This window comes from Leucopleurus acutus, assembly GCF_964270905.1.
Source record: "Leucopleurus acutus genome assembly, chromosome: 5".
Classification (NCBI taxonomy): domain Eukaryota; kingdom Metazoa; phylum Chordata; class Mammalia; order Artiodactyla; family Delphinidae; genus Leucopleurus; species Leucopleurus acutus.
Genome location: NC_139147.1, coordinates 18627841 through 18650597, shown reverse-complemented (window position 1 = coordinate 18650597; position 22757 = coordinate 18627841). Strand labels below are relative to the sequence as shown.

The 22757-nt window shown below is 39.0% G+C and overlaps 1 protein-coding gene across 4 annotated transcripts in view; it reads right to left on the bottom strand.

Annotated features, from left to right (window-relative positions):
- The window catches only part of APP (amyloid beta precursor protein), a 274171-nt gene that overhangs the window by 189784 nt on the left and 61630 nt on the right, over positions 1–22757 (bottom strand). For all 4 annotated transcript variants that reach the window (XM_082840186.1, XM_082840187.1, XM_082840188.1 and 1 more), the window contains exon 3: positions 5901–6030. In XM_082840186.1, coding sequence (XP_082696312.1) covers positions 5901–6030 — 130 coding nt within the window. The remainder of the gene's footprint in view (positions 1–5900; positions 6031–22757) is intronic.

Sequence of the window (22757 nt, the reverse complement as noted above, 5' to 3'; positions counted from 1 at the left end):
CAGAGTGCATGCGCCTCAACTAGAGAGCCCGCGTGCCGCAAACTACAGAGCCCACGTGCTCTGGAGTCTGTGCCCCACAACTAGAGAGAAGCCCTTGTACCGCAATGAAAGATCCCATGTGCCGCAACTAAGACCCAACACAGCCAAAATTAAAATAATAAAATAAATAAATATTTTAAAAAAGGATCTTTTCTGAAGAATTTTTGATGATTAATGTTGCTTAAACTTGGTTAAAGGTAAGAAGGGAGACATTATCCTTTTATCTCGGCAGCATGGTGTTTCTAAAATATATTTTCCCATAAGAAGTTATTCCTACTATATAAAACTCCTAAAGCATATCTACCAATAGATAAAACAAATTAAGAATCATTCTGTGTGTCCTTTCAAGCCTTTTGACTCTTTTTTAACCATCACTAAACTGAAGGTAGATACAAAATTTTACGTACTGATTTCATGGCCCAGCTTTTTCTGAACACAAAACTATTTGTTTATTATAAAAATTAATAGAAAAGGCCTTAAATAAAATAAAAATCACCTGTAATCCCACTGTTTGGAGATAAACACTGGTGAGATTTCTTTTCCATGCATATTTTGTTTTACACAGTTGAGAATCAGACTCTATAAACTGGTTTTGGAGTATGACTAATATTCAAAGTGGAGGATCACATAAAAAGAAGTCTGATGTCTCTACGAGGTGGGTGATTAGCCTTCCCTGATGAAGAAATGCTCAGGGATTCTGATCATTCCTTATGAGAGCACAGTGTAGACAATTCTTAAAAATATAGAATATTCAAGGGTTTGTATCCGTCTCATGTGCAGAGGCCAGGCTCATCAAGCATCGTTCCCACTGTATATTTATACAGCCCCAGCGCATACATCTTCCAGGACTTCATAAGGGATCAGATCTACAGAGTTCAGAGGTCACAGGACTGGAGGAGCCAGAGGCATTGACTAGCTATCCTACTGGATTATCGCGCTGGGGCATCTGGGCATTTAAAAATCCTTAGAGTCCACAATAAAAATGTTCTCCCATCCCTATTCCCATTCTTAAAGTTAGATGGAGTCTTATGTAGCAATCTTGAATGTTGTTCTGCTGTTTACTGTGTCTCAAGAGAATTGTTTCGGATAAATCCAAAAAACTACGCTGGTACAATATCTGTCAAAGTATCCAAATACATGCTTTTCACACTAAAGAAGATTAAGATAGCTGTATATAATTGACACAAAAGTAGTCACCTAGAAAACAATGTTTGCTTGCCTTAAAATTTTATTAAAACAATAAAATTCAAAGTTAAAAGGAACTGAATAACTTTCATTTCTCATCTGACCATATCCGAATAGCTTCCTTGTCATTACTACTTGTAAGTTTGGAAAGCCTTGAGTATAAAATGAAATAAAATGAGATTCATGGTAGTAATTCCTTAATTTCTAATTCCTTTGGATTAAACTATTAACCCTACTTTGCCCCCATAAATCAACAGTAACTCTCCTTATGCAATGTACCTTGCCTTTACTGGACAGTGGCAAATGCAGAAGAGCATCAGTTTCAATAGCGGGTCTATAACATCATGAAAAGTAGTAATTCAAATGGAAAGGGGTTGAATGCTTTGCAAAGAAAATATTCTTGAGTAATAATGATGTACTTGAATCCCATATGAGATAATTAATAAAATGTTCAAATGATTAAGACAGATCTTACCGTCTGGTGCCAGAGGCATAACTAAAAGCAAAGGGTGAAATGAGAAAGCCAGCTCACTCTCAAGGGAAATCATCCACTCCATGGGAGGAAAGGGGCAACAGCAACCTAATATGCTTTCTCCATCTAGACAAGGAATGCAAGACACCTTAGAGCAGGGATGCCCAAGGCAAATACATGGCTTAGAGAAAAATAACCCAGTGTGGCACCGGATCCTGCATCTGATAAAAAGGTCAGGAAGGCTGCGTGCTGAACATAACAGGCATTTTTCTCTCTTCAAGCTTTGCTTTGAATTTTAATATGCTTAATGTTTAAGACAATCTTGTTTTCTAGGTAGCACCTTTCTAAGAATGAACTTTAGTAAAATAATCTCTTTTGTCTAAAGTATTTATTTAGATACAGCCAGAAATTTTAGAGGGTACTTATGGTAACGCTAAACAGTAATTTTTTGTTCAAGCAGCAAGTAATATATAAGAATGTTGCCTATTACTACCACAAAGTGGAACCCTGATCACTCAGAGAAATTTATCCTGGAACCATGGAGGTTCCAGTGACATGGCTGTGTCCTTTATGAGACACATTTACATTGAGATTATTTTTAAAATGTTACTTAGTGCCTCCAATTCATAGCCTTTCCTCAATGATTTGATTTTGTAAATCAGGTGGTTATTGGCTCTAGTACAATTCTCTTCCCATACTGTAAGGAACACTGGATTGAGAATTGAAAGACCTTGGGCTTTGGTCCTTATTCTACCACTAAATAGTTGTGTGAGTTACTGCAAGAAACTCAATCTCGCTGACCCTCATTATTTGTGCCTGTGAAGTGAGACTAATAAAACCAACATTGCCTGCCTCACAGAGGAAGCATTTAAGTGGGTGCCCTATACAAGTATAAAGAGCTTGACAATGCTATGTGTAATAGATGTTAAAATCTAGGGAGGAAAAAAGAGGGAAGGGAGGAAAGAAGGAAGGAACAAAAGGGAAAGGGAAAGGAAGAAAATAGGAAAAACAATATATAAACTTGGGACTGTGCAGTATTAATGGAATTAAAATAATATATAAATTACACACTTATGTTTTCCCACTCCTTTTCCTGAAAACAACACACTGTGGTATTCATTGTGGTTATATTATACACCATCTTTTATAATATTATTAGTTGAAGAATGAAATTTTGCCATTTGCAGCAACATGGATGGACTTTGAGGGCATTATGCTAAATGAAGTCAGTCAGACAGAGAAAGACAAATACTGTATGATATCACTTATATGTGGAATCTAAAAAATACAACAAACCAATGAATGAAACAAAAAAGAAGCAGATAAAGAGAACAAACTAGTGGTTACCCGTAGGGAGAGGGAAGGGGGGAGGGGCAGGGGAAAAAACGGGGTTATTATGGGATTATATGAAATCATGTGTGTGAAACTTCTGAAAATTGTAAAGCACTATAGAATTTAAAGAATCTTTCATTTGATAAAAAAAAGCAGGAAAAAAAGACTTTTGGAAAATTTGGTATCACCTAGGAATCAAGCAGTACCCACATTCCTCAATTCTAATCTAAGATCAGTAACAAAGTAGAAAGCATTGTACGTTCTATTGATACTTGTCATGTTAGGGTCTAATTTTTGGTTCAGTGGAAAAATACCAGGGATTCATACAGGCCAGGTACCTAGTGGAAATACTTATGATTATCTAGTCCCACTTGTAGTCAAGAAGCGGTAGTGTCGATGTGTTAATTTAATACCAGCTACTATTCCAGACTTGGGGAAATTGGCTAAACACATCACAAGTGACGTCTTCTGCAATTATGCAATCTGTTCAAAAGGTGAAAAAGAAATCTGATACATGCTGATGCCAAAGCCTCAGCAGGAATCAATTCCTTCTCATACTTTTACACAGCCTTTCAGGGAAAGAATTATTTTATCAGCTTTTCCATTTCCTCTTGCCCATCTTCACCCTGCACATTACAGCTCTGTAAATATTTGTGGAATATAGCTCTGTAAATATAGTGGAATGACGCATTTTGAAGTGGCCCTTTTTCCACAGTTGTTAACAAAATACGGTGAGGACAGGTCATTAACATTACTATCAAATAAGTGTTTTCTGGGTAAGATTAATTATCAAAAACCAAATTACTTAGGATGGAGTTTTCCCAAATGGTACATAACTCAGCTGATCATGATAAAAACATGTATCTGATAGTAATCATAGCATTATCACAAAATCTCCTGACTTCATATTTAGATCTGAACATATTCTAAGTATCTTTTGTTCCTTCTCACAGCGGTTTTTCCCTTGGAGTTTCAATACTCCTGCCGTAGGAAGAGAGCTTTCCAGAGACGGGGAAGTGTATGGAGTAGGGGCGGGGAGAGTGGCTGGCAGAGGGGATACAATCCATCTGGGGTCAAAAGAAATTTGCCACAATAGTGGCACTATGGTCGTGAAGCACGATCTTAATGTGGATTACACCTTTTAGTTAATTCTGAGAATTCAGAATAGAATTATGAAGCAGAGAGATCTAAGCAAAATGTTATGAGTTTACTTCTGAAACACAGCATGAGCTTATATCATGAAGAAAATGTTATTTGAAACATTTCATAGAATGGGTAAGTAAGAACCAAAAGATTGGCCCACCTAGTTAACTGGATCCCGATCTACTTCCTAACTTATACTGAATGAAATGGTTTTTAGGTTTAACAACTAAATTAGACTGAAATATACAGTTCCTGAAGACAGCTGACCTCAATATTTCTTGACATTGGAGTTCTGTACCTAGTATTTAAACATTACTTATTTTCATCTTATTAAAACTTCACTTCTTGACCAGTCAGACAGAAATGGCTTAGAAGCCTTGTAAAGTATCTAGGAACAACAGATAAGGAGGAACAAGGAATCTCTTCAATTGCCAAATGTTTAAGAATCTGGTTTTCTACATTTTCTTTATCATAAATCAACCAGATGAAATATTCATTCATTGGGCATTAGCCCAGTTTTCTATTAATGTCTCAAATTGTGTTCAGGCATGAACAGTAATCAGTATGTTCTTATGACATTCATGTTTGACCCAAGTATTATACAGATCTCCAGAATCTGTCATCCTGACATTCTAAGTTTGCTGCTGGGACTCTTTTTTAAAGACAGATCCCTTTCAGTCTTTACAAGATATCACTGGAATGAATATCCACATCCTCCACAGATAAATCGCTATGTCCTTATTTACAACTATCCTACCGATGAATAAACTTCGGGAAAACATCTAGATGCCAGCTATCAGATCAAAGACGGCTGATTTTCCCAATGCCTGGTTACATAAAAAAATCAACTAGGAAGAGACAGAACCAAGTCAGATTAAATATAGAGTATGAGAGTATTTCCAGAGGAAAAACTATGATACCACAAAAAACAACTCAGTTTTTAAAATAACAAATTAAAGTAAAATTTGAGGTCAGAAAGGAACACACATTTAAACCTTAGTGATCAAACTGTTCCCTCTAGTTTGAGGTAAGCAGGAAAAACAAACAAACCAACAAACTCTAATTCCCCAATTATCTTCAAACAGGAGGTGTAGTGGGTTGTTGTAGAAAGATTTTTAAGAAATTAGCAAAATGCACATTAGGCTCTCTTTTCTATGAAGTCTATTGAAGAAACACATAAGGTCTTAATTCTACTAAGTCCAGTTAATTAGTGTGCATGAGCATCATCTACAGAATTTGGTAAAATTAAGATTCTTGGGGGCTTCCCTGGTGGCACAGTGGTTGGGAGTCTGCCTGCCGATGCAGGGGACGTGGGTTCGTGCCCCGGTCCGGGAGGATCCCACATGCCGTGGAGCGGCTGGGTCCGTGAGTCATGGCCGCTGAGCCTGTGCGTCCGGAGCCTGTGCTCCGCAACGGGAGAGGCCATAGCGGTGAGAAGCCTGCGTACCGCAAAAAAAAAAAAAAAAAGATTCTTGGGCCCCATGACTAGGCATTTTCACTCAGCAGTTATGGCATAGGTCCACAAATTTTTAATGATAATAAACACACTCGGTAAATTCATTCTGAGGCAGGAAGCTCAGACATACTGTGTCCAAAATATAGTCGAATGCAGAGTGGCAATATGCTGAAGGAAGAGCCTGCATATCTGATCTAATAATTAGAGCATCCTTCCTTTTCATCCCCAAAGCCCATAGCCAATCAACGCCAGCTCCCAGGTCAGTCAGCTCACCTAAGCAGCGGTAGGGAATCACAATGTGGGCATGGGTCTTGCACTGCTTCCGGCCTCTCTTGCACCAGTTCTGGATGGTCACTGGTTGGTTGGCTTCCACCACATTGGTGATCTGCAGTTCAGAGTAGACCTGGGAGAGCATACAAAAAGGGTAAATCGTTACCTGAGGCAGGGCTGGCACACAAGCACCCGTTGAACCGCCACTGTTATTCTAAGGTTTTCAAGCCTGCTCTAATTATGATCTAGCTTGGGGAATTCAGGGTAAAGAAAAAGATCAAGAACCTATCATTCCATTCAAAACATTAAGCAATATAACTTTTACTTTATTTTACTGCACCCATTCCAGCTTAACATATTTTCTAGGGGAGATAAAATAGAAAGGGAGGAGGGGGCCCTCTTAAAAGCATGGGGTCATTTCAATGCAAAATAAACTGGTGTGACAATGATACTCTGTAATGCCCTAAATAAATGTTATAGTAGATACACCTGGGAATATTACCATGACTTCAATTCAACCCTCCCATGTCTTACTCAATTAGGCAAATATTTCACATACAGGATATGACACACAGCAAGCTTCCTACATAAAAATCTTTATCTTTATTCAAAGTAATTTACATAAGAATAATTTATCAAACAGTTATCATGACTGTCATTTAGATAAAGAATTGCATTGATGAATCTCTTCCCTTGAAAATTACAGTCCTTTGCTCTGATTACTGTTCTCAACAAATCATGGTGTTTACTGAGCACTTGGAAAGAAATGGAAACTTGATGAACTAAAATATATTTGTGAAAATATCAAATCCCTTCTATTTATTAATAATAGTAGAGATTTGAAGGAAAAATATAAACATAAAAATTTATTTCTAAAATGGGCTTTCCCTTGCATAAATCTTGCATTTCACCAGGGTTGCTGTTTTGCCAGTTAAATACAATGAAGAGAGAAAAGCATACGAGAACTGAGGGTAGAACCAAGGGAATGGTTATAATAATGGGCCATGAAATCTAAAGTGGGAATATGAAGGTTGAGATACACGTTTAAAAGGCTGTAGTATCAATGAGTCCTGGTGTGCGCTACAGAATTTTGTCCTAAAGATACCAAAGAAAATGGGGTGGTTAGAAGCAGTACTTGGAGAGTCAGAGAGCTGAAATTAAGATTCTGGGGGAGTTACAGTTATTGGTAATTGCAAGGAATATAACATGAGTATCAGAGGGCATGGCTGAAAAAGAATGATAAAGGCAAGATCACAGGAGGAATGAAAATAAAAAAACCAGAAGCTGGAATCTTGGATCATCAAGGTTGATATTAAAATCACCTAAGAATGGGGCTTCTCTGGTGGCGCAGTGGTTAAGAATCCTCCTGCCAATGCAGGGGACACGGGTTCGAGCCCTGGTCCGGGAAGATCCCACATGCCGCGGAGCAACTAAACCTGTGTGCCACAACTAACTGAGCCTGCACGCTAGAGCCCATGAGCCACAACTACTGAAGCCCATGAGCCTAGAGCCCATGCTCTGCAGCAAGAGAAGCCACCGCAATGAGAAGCCCATGTGCCGCAACGAAGAGTAGCCCCCTCTCACTGCAACTAGAGAAAGCCCGCACGCAGCAATAAACACCAAACACAGCCAAAAATAAATACAAATAAAATAAATAAATTAAAAATCACGTAAGAATTACAAAAGATGCACTTGACTGAATGACAGAAGGTCAGGACCTAAAACCTTCAAAGATTGCCACTGCAGTAGAAAGAGCTCTCCAGATGCCTCCAACAGGTGGAGGAGAGGGGTAAATTAGTCCAAGACCATGTATTTCACAGTTTGGGTGGGGGACATTTTAGGGCGAAGGAAAAAATGGTTTGGAAGTGAAAATGAGTGAGAAGGAAGACATCCCTACCTCTAGGCACAATGCTATGAGGGTTGCAAGGGAAGAACTACCTGAGGAGGCTACAGGGGAAGCAGTGCCTTTGGGGAAATACCAGGTTTCAGAACAAGAAGATACTGTCAAACAGTATGGAGGTTCCTTAAAAAACTACAAATAGAACTACCATATGACCCAGCAATCCCACTACTGGGCATATACCCTGAGAAAACCATAATTCAAAAAGAGTCATGTACCAAAATGTTCATTGCAGCTCTATTTACAATAGCCTGGAGATGGAAACAACCTAAGTGTCCATCGTTGGATGAATGGATAAAGAAGATGTGGCCCATATATACAATGGAATATTACTCAGCCATAAAAAGAAAGGAAATTGAGCTACTTGTAATGAGGTGGATACCTAGAGTCTGTCATACAGAGTGAAATAGGTCAGAAAGAGAAAGACAAATACTGTATGCTAACACATACATATGGAATTTAAGAAAAAAAAATGTCATTAAGAACCTAGGGGTAAGACAGGACCTACTAGAGAATGGACCTACTAGAGAATGGACTTGAGGATATAGGGAGGGGGAAGGGTAAGCTGTGACAAAGCGAGAGAGTGACATGGACATATATACACTACCAAACGTAAAATAGATAGCTAGTGGGAAGCAGCCGCATAGCACAGGGAGATCAGCTCGGTGCTTTGTGACCGCCTGGAGGGGTGGGACAGGGAGGGTGGGAGGGAGGTAGACGTAAGAGGGAAGAGATATGGGAACATATGTATGGGAACATATGTATATGTATAACTGATTCACTTTGTTATAAAGCAGAAGCTAACACACCATTGTAAAGCAATTATACTCCAATAAGGATGTAAAAAAAAAGAAGATACTGTCCACAGTGTGGGTTATGGATAGAAGGAATTTTTCTTATGATTGTCAGTCACATTCAAAGAGAGCATGCCATGATCCTGTCTCTATTTGAAATGTTGATATTTTGTTTGTTGTGGAGTTTGGTGCATTAATTTTTAGTGCATTAAAGGAGTTCCCTGGTGGCTTAATGGTTAGGATTCTGGGCTTTCACTGCCGTGGCCCAGGTTCAATCCCTGGGCAGGGAACTGGAAATCCTGCAAGCCATGTGAAACAGCCAACAATAAATAAATAAATAAATAAATAAATAAATAAATAAAAGACAAAATGGTTATATTTTTTAAAAATAGTGCATTAAAATATTATTTATCTTGCTTCCTGATTGCCTCACTTGCCTCACCCTTGTCCCAACCCCGAGGTCAATCAATTAAAAAATCAGACACTGAGAATGAATAAAAGCTGTGGTACATCCAATGGATTACCTAGCACTAAAATGAAAGAAGCTATCAAACTATGAAAAGACATGGAGGAATCTTAGTTGAACATTACTAAGTGAAAGAAGCCAGCGTGAAAATACATGTATGATTCTAACTACATGACATTCTGGAAAAGGCAAAACTATGGTGACAGTAAAAAGACCAGTGGTTACCAGGGGTTAGGGGGAAGGAGGGATGAACAGGAAGCACATAGAGGATTTGGCGGGCAGTGAAATGATTCTATATGATACTGTAATGGTGAATACATGTCATTATACATTTGTCCAAACCCATAGAATGTACACCACCAAGAGTGGACCTTAAGGTCAACTATGGACTTTGGGTGATAATCACGTGACAATGTAGGTTCATCAATTGAAATAAATGTACTACTATTCTGCTGGGGGATGTTGAGAAAGGGGGAGAAGCTATGTATGAGTCGGGGAAGGGGGTACACAGGAAATCTTTGCACCCTCCTCTCCATTTTGCCACAAACCTAAAACTGCTCTAAAAAAATAAAACGCTGATCAGTGTAGTACAAGGCAAATTCAATGGGGAGGTACATGCTATGAAAACACACAAAAAAGGATATCTAAATCAGATCCTGGATGGGTACTGAGAAAGTTATTCTTCCAAAACACTTGCCAGTAACTTAGCTCTAAATGGAAACAGCTCTTTCCCTTTACTTTATTTTGTTCTTAAATATCTTAACTCTTCAATGCATGAATTTCAGTCGTAGATAATGCTCAACTTGAAATGCCACTAAAATTTAATATCCCCAGGGTTTTTTCCTATATGATGAAAGGTGAAGAGTGGCTTTTTGTGCAGCAATATAATTCTCCCACCACCTCTCCTTGTTTATTATATCACAAAGTACAGCACTCATGAGTTATAAACTTTACGACACTAGAGAGTTTGCCATGAGGGACACAACATTATGTGCAGTAAAGTGTGCGTTACTATATTTTTCTAAAGGGGTTCTAGCTGCCACTTCACAGAAATATCACCCTGCTGAGGATTTTCTCAGGAGTTTTCAGTTTTCTATTAAAAAACTCCTACAGGCACAGTCAAGTCATATTTTCTTCTTTTTAAGTTAAAACTAAAAAGCTATCTGTAGGGTACAAATTGATAAGTTAAAAAAAAAAAAAAGGTCTCTTGCTCATGATGTGCTCCATCTTCAGTGTCCTAAGGTATTGCACCAATAATACCTGGTACAACAGAGCAGTAACTTATTCGGTGGATAATTTTCTAGCAGATAGAATTGCATACAGACCAGTTAAGATCAGTGAAGACAGGGCTTCTCCCCTGAAGGTCACCAGACAGCTTCACGAGGTGATCAGCCAAACACAAAATTCCCTTCCAGTTCCCACCCGGAAATCTAGGACATATGTGTTATTTACTGTGCTGCAACTCCTCTCTCCAGAACGTGGACAATGATAATTGTTAATAGGCAGTTGGAGGAGATTATAAAATCTGAACCACGTGACTTCCACACGTAGTTTGCCTACTGCCTTAACAATGGAAACGGAAGTGGCAACTTCCATGCTTCCAGCCACTTTTTTTTTTTTTTTTTTTTTTTTTTTTTTGCGGTACGCAGGCCTCTCACTGCTGTGGCCTCTCCTGCTGCAGAGCACAGGCTCCGGACCCACAGGCCCAGCGGCCATGGCTCACGGGCCCAGCCGCTGCGTGGCATGTGGGATCTTCCCGGACCGGGGCACGAACCCGTGTTCCCTGCATCGGCAGGCGGACTCTCAACCACTGCGCCACCAGGGAAGCCTCCCAGCCACTTTTATCCTGAGACAAGGAGTTATTAATTCGACTTTGCCAAAGAGTATAAAAATTTGCTGTTCTCAATTCAGGAGGTATATTTTAAACAGGGGAGGAACACCAAACATTAAAGTGACAAAACTTCCTCTGAAGCACATCTAGTCCCAGTTAATCACAGTGATTACCACAGGCACAAGAAACCTCCAAGTCAGAAAGCAAACACCAGAACACAAAAACACAACAAAAAACATACTAAAGTTTCTGACAAAAATTCCGAGTACTAGATCTTATTTTTTATTAAGCAGCTCCAGTATATCACCAGAGACAAATAAGCGTTTTTGTGTTATGAGACAAATAAGCATCTCATGTTGAAAAAGTAGCATAGTCTTCGGCAAGAATAAAAATTAAAGTAATTAGGCATGCAAATGTGCTCGTGGTTAGAGTCCCTGACTTTTCACCATAATTAAGTATAAGCATAGCTCAATGTTTTACATTTTCTTTGTGCATCTCACATCTTAACATAGGAAATAAAGATATCTGAGATCCCTAACCTATTTAATTTGTATGTATTCCAACACATGCAACTGCATGTATTGCTAACACAACAAGCATTGCTGATAATTTGCTAAAACAGCAGGTATTAGCAAAACCTGACTTTTATACAGCCCCCTTCCTTTTCTAAAATGTATCCTATGTGCATCCCAATTATGAGTGACTATTTTTTATTATTAAAAACTTTAGATGACAACAGCTGTATTAAGAAACACTTAAAGCAGAAACAAATCCAGCTTGTGCCAGTTACTTGAAAGGCAAACCATCCTCAGTTCCTACAAACCTTCCTGAATTACACAGGCAGCCGCTGAAGAAATACACACCCTGTGCCCCAAACACACTCTTCTTAAGACCCTAACACCACAGTTCAGATGCCCAGGCCGCGTAGGGTCTCCCAGGTGGACAAACCTCCTCCACTCACAGTGTAATAGATGTCAATCCCTCTCTCCCACTTCAGGAATGCTTTATTGTATTTATTGCAGTGCTCCTCACATTGGGGTTAGGTATACACGTGCACCACCTCCCCAGTGAAAATACACTTTCCAAGGGCAGGAAACACAATTTCCTCCTCCTGTGTTGCCCCACCTTCATTAACGTTGGTTTAAGGTGATCAGGAGGCTGCCAACATGCCTGCCCCTCTCTGCAGTGCTCTAGCCCCCGTCCTCTGGAAGAGCACTCATTAGTGACCATATTTTAACTCTGCAGCTCCGGCCCCATAGCTGGTTACAGCCTGAGGAAAGCACACTGAGGATGGCATTCTCCTTCTTCGAGAGTTGTGAACTAACACATCCAGGCTCTGGTTAGATGAGGGAGCATACACGGCTGGCAGGCAGGGTAAGTCATAGCCAGAGATGGTGCCTGTCAAAACCCGCAGGGGAATGGGAACTAGGCCTCTGGAAGAAGCAGGGAAATAAGAGGTACAGAGAGAGAAGCTAAGATGCGACAGTTGTGTACCCAAGACAGTGATAGACAGCGAACAAGACAGGGACATCCTGAGCACCTCTAACGCCAGCGAGGCGTGCCGCATCTCCTTCAATAAGCCCCCTTTTAAACATAAGCTATTTTGGTAGCTTTATTTCCCTTCCGAATGAACAACACCCAAGAAAAAAGCCCAGCTCAAAAGTTGGTTCACTAATGTTCCCTTCCCTGATCACTTCAGCCTCTGAATCCAAAGCATTTTATCCGATCGCTTGTATTTGATCACCGACCACTTTCCACCTCCTATTACACTGATGTGCCTTCCTGCCCCATTAGAACATACACTCCTTGAAGGCAGGGACAATATGATTCATTTTTGTGTTCCCTCAATGGTGGTCAACACTGTGGTAGCACAGTAAGTGCATGAAAAATAGGTAATGATTATTTCTTGCTAAGTTCAGTCCATTAGACATAGGGAAATTTAGTATATATTAAGCTCCCATTGGGTATTATCAAAGTATCTCTTAAAAAAGATTATCTGAATAGTATGATATTATAGTTGGATTATAAGCTTTTGAGAAAAATAAGCACTCAGTGCCTTCTAATATTATTCTTCCAAGTATGATGTAGCAATTTTTACCAGTGATAGCATCTTATATAAAAAGCAATAGATTAATGTTAATAAATGTTAATAAATACACAGCTGAGGAAGATACTTAGGAAGATTAAAAGCCAAGCTCTCACTTAGGCTAAGGAAGCCCATCTGACTGGCCCAGGCATCTGTAACAAGCAGTTATTTTGGCCATACAAACATGTTTTATCTTTGAAAGCAAATCTATCTGTACATATATTTAAAAAAAAAATTTTAAGTGAACTGAAGAAATTTCAAATACTAATAACCAAGAGAGGTAGAGTAGAAACAATCTTAGATCCATATTAGAAGGTTGTAGTTGGTAACTTAATTGGTTTTCCTCACTACAGAAAACTACCTTAAAACTTGGTCACCATCAGAACATTTTCATTCTAAATTTTAAAAATCTAGAGTCTCCCTTTCTCTCCCTCCCTCCCTCCCTCTCCCTCTCTCTCTCTCTCTCTCCCTCTCTCTCTCTCTCTCTCTCTCTCTCTCTTTCTGTGTCTATCCAAATTGAAAATATATTAATCTCAGACAAGATGACATTTAAGGTGTTAAATACACAAACCAAGAAAATACATGGATGATATTTAAGAAAGCCAAGAACATATAGGTATATATACAGAAATATAAAAATATTTAAGACATATATTGTTAGAGTCCTACAAAAACTTTCCTTTATTTGCAACATTAAGGACAAACAGAAAAGTAAAAAAAAAAAAAAATGTGGGCTTCCCTGGTGGCGCAGTGGTTGAGAGTCCGCCTGGCGATGCAGGGGACACGGGTTCGTGCCCCGGTCCGGGAAGATCCCACATGCCGAGAGCAGCTGGGCCCGTGAGTCGTGGCCGCTGAGCCTGCGCGTCCGGAGCCTGTGCTCCGCAACGGGAGAGGCCACAACGGTGAGAGGCCCGCGTACCGCAAAAAAAAGAAAAAGGACAAACGGGAACCCTCGGAGTATCCTTTTGCAACAGGCCACCTGGGACAAGGGATTAATTTATGCCAAAAGTCATATTTACACACAACTAGATTCCAAATGACCAAGGATATTTCAAGAACACAAAATCAAATGTGGCTAATAAAAAGCTGTAAACAGTTAATGGTCAGGGTCATGGGAATTGCTCCTAATTCTGAAAAAATTTACTTACTGTTCTTTCTAGTCTTTCAACATTTAAAATCAATTTTTAATCAAATTCTCCAGTATATTTCTTTTTGAAAAAATATGCTAGAAATTATGTAGTGTTATTAAACTGGTGTTTTAAACATGTGAGTTAGAAGTCAATAAATAACGTGTGTTCCTTTAGTTCATCTTAATCAATTTACAGCTGTGCAAAAGGGATAAGCAACACATCTATCTGCACAAGGAGCTTGCAAAAAATAATGTGGACTCTGAAGGAGGTAAGATAGAGAACTGGGATTCCAGACTTCTCAAAGAACAAGAGTGACTAGATTTTATAATTATTGGAGTGATAAGCACAGGGGGCATTCATTATACTATTCTTTCTACCTTTACATATGCTTGAAATTTTGAATTAAAAAGAACTAAAAGTTAAAAAACGAGTCCAGTGGAAACAAAGTCACGCTTTTAAATTTACATTACAAGTGAAAAAACAAAAATATAAACAAATCAAAATCTTAATTGTAAATGCATGATGGCACCTAGGTAGCATGTATGAACAATGCATGAAACAAAAAATCAAACTCTATAGTAAAATGGTATAGAGGTAGCCTAATCATAGGATATTTTCATCCTGTGAAAGTTTTACATATCAATTTCTTTTCCAAAGAACATATCCAAGAGGAGTATAAAAAATATATGTAATTGAAGGTTTATTATGTGTCTGAATCATTGCAAATGTTTTATGTGTAGCAGGTCATGTAAACCTCTATCAGTTGATAATGGCTCCATTTCATAGAAGATGAAATTGATGAAGTTAGAACACAACAATGAAAGTAGGTGACATCTCCGTTAAGGTTTATCACAGGAAATTAAATACATAGTTCCCTGTGCTATACAGTAGGATCTTGTTGTTTATCCATTCTATATATAATAATTTGCATATGCTAATTCCAAACTCCCAATCCTTCCCTCCTCCACCCCCCTTCCCCTTGGCAACCACAAGTCTGTTCTCTATGTCTGAGTCTGTTTCTGTTTTGTAGATAAGCTCATTTGTGTCATAATTTAGATTCCACACATCACTTTGCTGTACAGCAGAAATTGACACAGCATTGTAAATCAACTATACTTCAATAAAATAAATTTAAAAAAGAAAATTTATCATAAACTTTAAAAAAAAGTAGATGATATCTCTGAGCACTCAAAGAGTGTATTAATTCTAAGTTCTAAACTACTTCCACTTCAGAGTCTAAGCCAAAACAAAGTGTGTGCTAAACAATATATTTTTGTTTCTGGATTAAAATAACATAGTCTCTCCTTTAAAATTTTCTGGAACACAAAGAAAAATAATATCTTAAATTGTTTCTCAACATAAATTCTTGTAATAATGAGAGATATTGGAGACAGTATCTAATTTAATTGAGAAGGTGAACTGGAAACTGAAGTTGTTCTCTGATTACAATGTTTTTTTAATTTATTTATTTTTGGCTGCATTGGGTCTTCGTTGCTGCATGCAGGCTTTCTCTAGTTGCGGTGAGGGGGGGCCACTCTTCGTTGTGGCGAGTAGGCTTCTCATTGCAGTGGCTTCTCTTGTTGCAAAGCATGGGCTCTAGGTGTGTGGGTTTCAGCAGTTGTGGCATGAGGGCTCAGTAGTTGTGGCTCACAGGCTGTAGAGCACAGGCTCAGTAGATGTGGCACATGGGCTTAGTTGCTCCGCGGCATTCCCGGACGAGGGCTTGAAGCCATGTCCCCTGCGTTGGCAGGCAGATTCTTAACCACTGTGCCACCAGGGGAGCCCTCTGATTACAATTTAATGAGGTGCTGGGAAGCAAGATGCAGCTGATGAAACACCAGTGCAATAATGGAAAGTACGTGCAGTGCTGTGTTTTCACAATGATGACCTTATCTATAGCAAGGCACAGAAAATGTTTCAGGGCACCAGCCTATTTCCCAATAACGTGGCCCAAGTCTGTTTCTGACATTGTATGCAAATATATTGTCATATGCATACATTCATACTTAGAATTAGAAAATATTGTGCAAGAACCTTGTACGACGTGTAAGTCAGTCATACCAACGTGCTGAATGTAAAGACAAATGAGGAAGGTACGGACACCAAAATAAATAGGACAGGACACGAATGTGAAAACAAACAGATGTGTCCACGTACAGCCAAGATCCTCATTCTCTGTCAATTTATGTCTAATTTTCTAATTTTTTAAAATGTCAAATCTATTGTTAATCAAGTATACTCCAATATAAAATAAAAATAAAAAAGTATATAAAAAAACAAACTTTAAAAAAAGTCCAATCTATACAAGATTATTTATTTGTACCTCAATAAAGCTAAAAAGAAAAATATATTATAGAAAAAAACATTTTAAATAAATAAATAAGGCGGCAAATATAAAAGTCCATAGTGTTACTGCAAATATGTAATAACTGAGTATGCATTTCGGAAAGAGCTAGATAGTAACAAGGACAAATGTTAAATCAAACATTAATCTCATTAAATGAAAACTGTGTGGGAAAAAATATCCAAACTGGTTTCATCTCTTTTACCTCTGAATCCTATGGTTTATGCAAGCAATCCTTATAAGCATACAGACCAATAATGCGGAAAATATATCTGTACTCGTATATAGATAGCTGGATACCTCTTACTTAAAATTTTTCACTTAATATGAATTTTTGCATCTTTCAAACACCAAAACCACAAAGCATAGGTGCCTGTCATCTATAGGTCAATTTTAAGCTCAAAAAGGTAGACGGCACACAGAGCAAAATAATAATGGCCAAGAATGTTCCACAGCTTCTACCATGGCAGTGTGTCTATGATATGCCCTCAAAGTTGATTAGATCAAAAGGATCTCGTGTTCTTACTTTTAAAATTAATTTTAACTTCACATCACTATAGAATGAAGGCAGCAAGGCTGACAAACAAGTCTCGTCTGGGAGTCCCTGTCATGTTATATATTTTAGAGTAGACAGCTGGGCAAAGGAAATGGCTTTGTTTAACTCATCAGCTTTTGTTTGGTCCAGGCACTGGTATGCTTTGTTCGGCGATCCTGTTAACTTATAGACAAAACAGCTGTTCATTTAGAGCAAGAAGGTTAAAGAAACAGAAAACACATACTGTTAATTGTGGAAAAGAAAACACTTAGGAAAAAGAGAGTTTACCCATAATCTAATAGAAAGACTAGAAGCAAAGCCACATTCACCTAAGTTTCCCAGCTGGAAATCTCTGCCAGCACTTGAGGCTTAACCTGTTCAAAGCTCCCTCCAGAGACCTGCTCCCAGTGTAAGTTAGCAGAGTCGTGGACACCTGATCTAAGCCCCTGCCTCCCAGGATGTGTTCTGCATGTTAGGGATGCAGAGGGTTGAAGAGCCTGGGTTTTAAGTTCTCTCCTTAAAAGAGGAGGAAGAACAGTACTGGGACTTACACAATTTCTCGTTGAATTGACCATATTTAACTTTTACAATACACTCCTGTGTGCTCCTATCATAAAAGGAGGACGTGGTCTAAGATTGGTTAAACAGCTTTCCTGGACTGCTCAGGTGTCAAAGAGCAAAGGCTGCATCTGAATGAAGGTTTGATAGGGAAGCCCATGCTTTGCCTTCACTGCGCTTGACCCTAAGGGCTCCCTTATAACAGCATCTTGGGGTATCTCATATGTGCTCAACTATACAACAAGGATAGGCATGATGATCTTTCCTATCCCTTTCACACTAGCATCTTGAGATTGGAATTCCCTTCTCTCCCCAGTCCAAATCACCCTTAGATATAGGCTAATTTTTCCAAAAGTGTCTTGACCAGAAAACACTCCTGCTAAAAACAATCCCATAGCCCTTACTCATCTCTAGAATTAGATCTCAAAACCCAGATTTACAATCAAGATCCTCTACTTTACAGCCCCATTCTACATTTTCAATTTCCTAAATTCTTTTCTCAATTTATCTAATTGTGTGTTTAGAAGCTCCTATGAGCCAACAATGTTGTCTGGCCACTCAGCAACACCTGACACGAAATCTTATCTTGAATCAGGAAATATCTGCTCAATTTGCCTGAATTAAATTTGGAACAGAATAAAACTCTTCAGATGAAGAACTGAAGTATACTTCCAATATTTTCTGCTCTCAATCTAAAGCCTTTGGTTTAAATAAAAGTGTTGTTTTTCTTTCTTTTGAAATGAAACCTCATTTCATTCAAAAGAAAAAGGACAACAAAATCTAAAAATTCTAATTTTTCTTCCTAGGCTTTATAATGTATGTTTCAAGGGGAATATTATCCTAGTTTTGATCTACTTATAAGACTTCTAGGTTCCTTAGGCCAATACCTGGGTAATGTAACAGTTCATTAAGGCAAGTGGCCACCTTAGGCTGTTAAATGATGAATAATTTACATAGCTATTTTCAAATTGTTTCTGCGATGGCAGCACTTTCTATATCTAGTATAGAATGAAGGAAAGGAACTTTTTTCTACCAAAGGACCACAGAGGACAATAATCGTCAAGGGAACATCTGTTGTCATCTATTACTGCACACAAACTATCCCAAAACTTAATAGCTTCAAACAGTAAGCATTTCTTATCTCACACAGTTTCTGGGCCTGAGGAGTCCGGAAGAGACTGAGCTGAGTGATCCCGTCTCTTACAAGGGTGCAGTCAAGATGTCAGCTGGGGCTGAGGTTAAATGAAGGCTTGACTAGGCTACAGGATCCACTTCCAAGTGGTTCATTCATTGCCTGGCAAGTGACTGCTGGCTGCTGGCAGAAGCACCGAGGTCCTCAGCACATGCACATCCCTACAGTGCTGCTTGAGTGTCCTCATGACATGGCGGCTGGCTTCCACCATAGCAAAAGTATGTAAGGTAGAAGCCACGTGCTCTTTATGATCCAGCCTCAAATGTCGTACACATCATTTCTGTAATATCCTCCTGCACACTGCGGGAGGAGACTAAGGACTACGTGTGGATGCGAATACGAGGAGGGAGGCAAGCACTGTTGGGAGCCATCTTGGAGGTTAGCCACCACATAATAATTTAGAATTCCTGACAATTCTGTGAGTTGACTGAGTGATTCTTCACATGGTGTCGTCAGCTAGAGTACTGCAAGGAAGCCTGAAAAGTCCATCCTGGCCTTGCATACGTGGCCGGTGCTGGTAGCTGCCTGGGAGCTCAGGTAGGGCTATTGAATGAGGGCCTCCATTCTTTTCTACTTGGGCGTCTCCACATGGCTGCCTTCCCAGAGTGCAAAAGGAGACACTTCTAGGCCGAATTAAGGCTTAGACCCAGAACTAAACCAGCACCACTACCACTCTATTCTACTGGTTAAAACAAGTCTCATGTCCAACCAAGATTGAAGGGGAGGTTGTAACTGCTAGAAAACATAATTCAACAGTCAACAGTAGAACATATTAACACAGGGTCACATAAAGAACCATCTAGGGTTGCTTCCTGTTTTCAGGAAGTATACTTAGTGATCATTTAGTACATTTAACTGAATATTTAAGGCCCTGCTATATGTTTATCACTCTACTATTGAGCATTATCATGGCACCTACATCTCAAATGGGTAAAAATAAACTGAGGGCAAATTTGGACTGAGGGCCACCAACCCCTAACTCTTGCTTAAAAGTTTCTTTAGGATTCTATCAATGGAAAGAAACAGTCTCTGCAGGAGGAGACCACAAGGCCATTTCAGGAGAGGTTCTTTCAGTGTAGAGAGCAGGGCAGAACATCTGCCCTATTCAGTTCCAATCTCTGTGCCAACAACAGGCCGTCCACAAGCAGTTACTAAATGACAAACCACATGCTCTGAGTCAGAGCCGAGTGTTGCATAAAATGCTTTGTAAAGCATGATCTCTAGAAACAGTAATTCTCAGTGACACTTTAGGCCTAAAATCCTTTTGTCCAAAGGAGCGAAAGTAAGTCCTAGTCTTAGCTCAGGCTGCCATAACAAATTACCGTAGACCAGGTGGCTTAAATAACAGGAATTTATTTTCTCACAGTTCTGGAGGCTGGAAGTCTAAGATAAGGGTACCAGCATGGTTGGGTTCTGGTGAAGGTTCTCTTCCTGGCTTGCAGATTGCCACCTTCTCTCTAGGTTCTCACATTACCTTTTTGTGTGAACAGTCAGAGAAAGCAAACTGTGCAAGCTCTCTGGTGTCTTTTCTTATAAGGGCACTAATCCCATCACAAAGCCCCCATCGTCATGACCTCATCTAAACTTGATTACCTACCAAAGGCTCCATCTCCAAATACCATCCCATTGGACCTTAAAGCTTCACCATATGAATTTTGGGAAAGACACAAACATTAAGTCTATAGCAGTCCTCAATACACATTTGATGAAAAAAAAAATGAAAGAATAGTGCTGACTGTGCTAATAAAAAAATGTAAAGAAAATTTTTATATTTCAAATATGCAAGTATTTGAATGATGACTGGGCAAAAACATAACTATTATGATTGGGGAACAGGAGGGAATTTATGGGTACCAAGAATGTGTATGCTATGAGATAAAAAGCTGATTACACAAACCTAAATTTCAAACTATCTTCCCAATCAAACTTTATAAGGGCTTTATAAGAGCAAAGGTAAAAGACTCGATTTTTACTTTTTTTCTCCCTAATCTTGCCCTTGACCAACAATAGGACCAAAGAAATCAGGAGGCAAAAATGCCAACATTAATAATAACAACAAAACAACCAACAGCAGGGAATACAAACTGAGAGGAACATGAAACTATGAAAGATATGGACTAGATAATTCACTATCAAAAAAAAATATTTGACACATCATATTAAGCTAAGCACCAACAGATACGATGTGCAGCTATACAAGTGAGTTAAATTGGTTAGCAAAAGGTCAAAAAGAGGTCACGAGCAGGAGTTCAGTTGGTTTCATTCTGTCCTAGGACCACAGACTGCTCACAGCTGCCTCTCTGACTCAGCCAGCTGTCTCTAAAACATCTGTGTTTTGGTCACAAGAGGGACTGAGAACATAAAGAAAAAAATGATTCATCACTATTGAGAGAAAGTAATCAGTAAATGAATAGCACTGTAAATGGTGACAGTAATGGGTTTTGTACATTTAAAAAAAAAGGGAATTTGCACAATGATGACAGAATATAGTGGATAAGCATCTTCATGGTGCTGAACAAACATACTTGTCAACCTGGAATTCTATACATAACTAAACTATTGTTCAATAAGAACAACTTCTGGAAATAACTAAGTAAGATGACAGGCACCCAAAAAAATAGAGGAATCAAAATAAACATTATGGGTATAGAGATGCTTTGGTGAAAGGATTTGCTGTAAACACTGAATCCAGTTAAAGACAGAACCTATGACTGTGAGAATTATGACAATAGAACAGACCATAATATTAAACTTCAAAAATATAAAAATAATATAGCTTACAAAATCTGTGAGAAGGGGAGTTGGAAAAATTACAAACATTATTTTCTTTGGCTTTCTTAGCAGGGAGTCAATTAACTGTCTAAATTAAAATATGGAGCTAAAAGAAAATAAAGGAAAATAAACATTTTTCCAATAACACACACAAAAATTCAATCCTACAAATGAAACTATTATTTCTAATTATAAAAGAAAAATTTTAGACTACCTACAAAGTGGAAAGTGGCAGAAAGACCCTAAAATATCAATAAGCAATGTTCTAGATAGTTTAGGATGCACCATTCAATAGAAAAAGTTGAACACTGTTTAAACGTTCTGAGTGAACACCTCTCCAGCACCCACCCCCCAATACCTTCCCCAAAGCTGGTTAAAGTCACGATGTGAATTCCCTCAGCTACCTACTCTCCAACCTATAAAACTTTTAAAAGGCACTGTGTGTTTCTAAGCCCATTGTGTTGGGCTTTGGTCATTATTCTATTTTGCCCCCATGCCACTCTTCAACCTTTTTTCTGGCAAGAGCTCCTCTCCCCACACCAGTTGGCTCTGGTTGGGATGCCAAACAAGCCATACACCCTCATGACCAAGGTGGGCCAGTCCCAGTACATACTGAGTCCTTGTGGATATGGTGACTAGTCCAAAGATAGATGGGTGACTGAAAGCAGGACCAACGAGAACCCTATCTGGGAATTAGAATGCACACTGGCAGAATGGGGTTGGAAATCCAAACTGGAACAACAAACTCCCAGAGTTGCCATCTTCCCTGGCCTCCTAAAGGAAGCCATCTTTGCAGGAGAAAATGAGGTGAACATAAAGGAGAAAGGATAAGCGGAAAACAAGAGACCCCAACAGAGAAATTCCAGGCAGCACTGAGTCTCAGTTTCGATATCTGAGGACCCAGTTACTGGTTGCCTTTTTTAAAATTCTGTAAGCTATACCTACCCCAAGATCCTCTCCATCAATGGGAGAAAATATTCTCCATGTACGAGTAGATTTCAATCACCTGACGACACAAACTGCCTAATTAACCCACCCTATTTCCCCATCTTTTATTCTCTTTTCTAAGACTCAGCCAGTCACTAGTTTTCTTATGATGGATCTACCCTTCCTACAGTTTAGTGTAAGCTTCCCTCAGCTAAAGTTCCTTCTCTTTAAAAACAAAGCCCAACAAAAAACAAAGCCTTTCCCTTTTCCATGAATTGCCCACAGGCTCTTTGCCTCTTGGACTTTCCTCAGAGAGACCACAGAT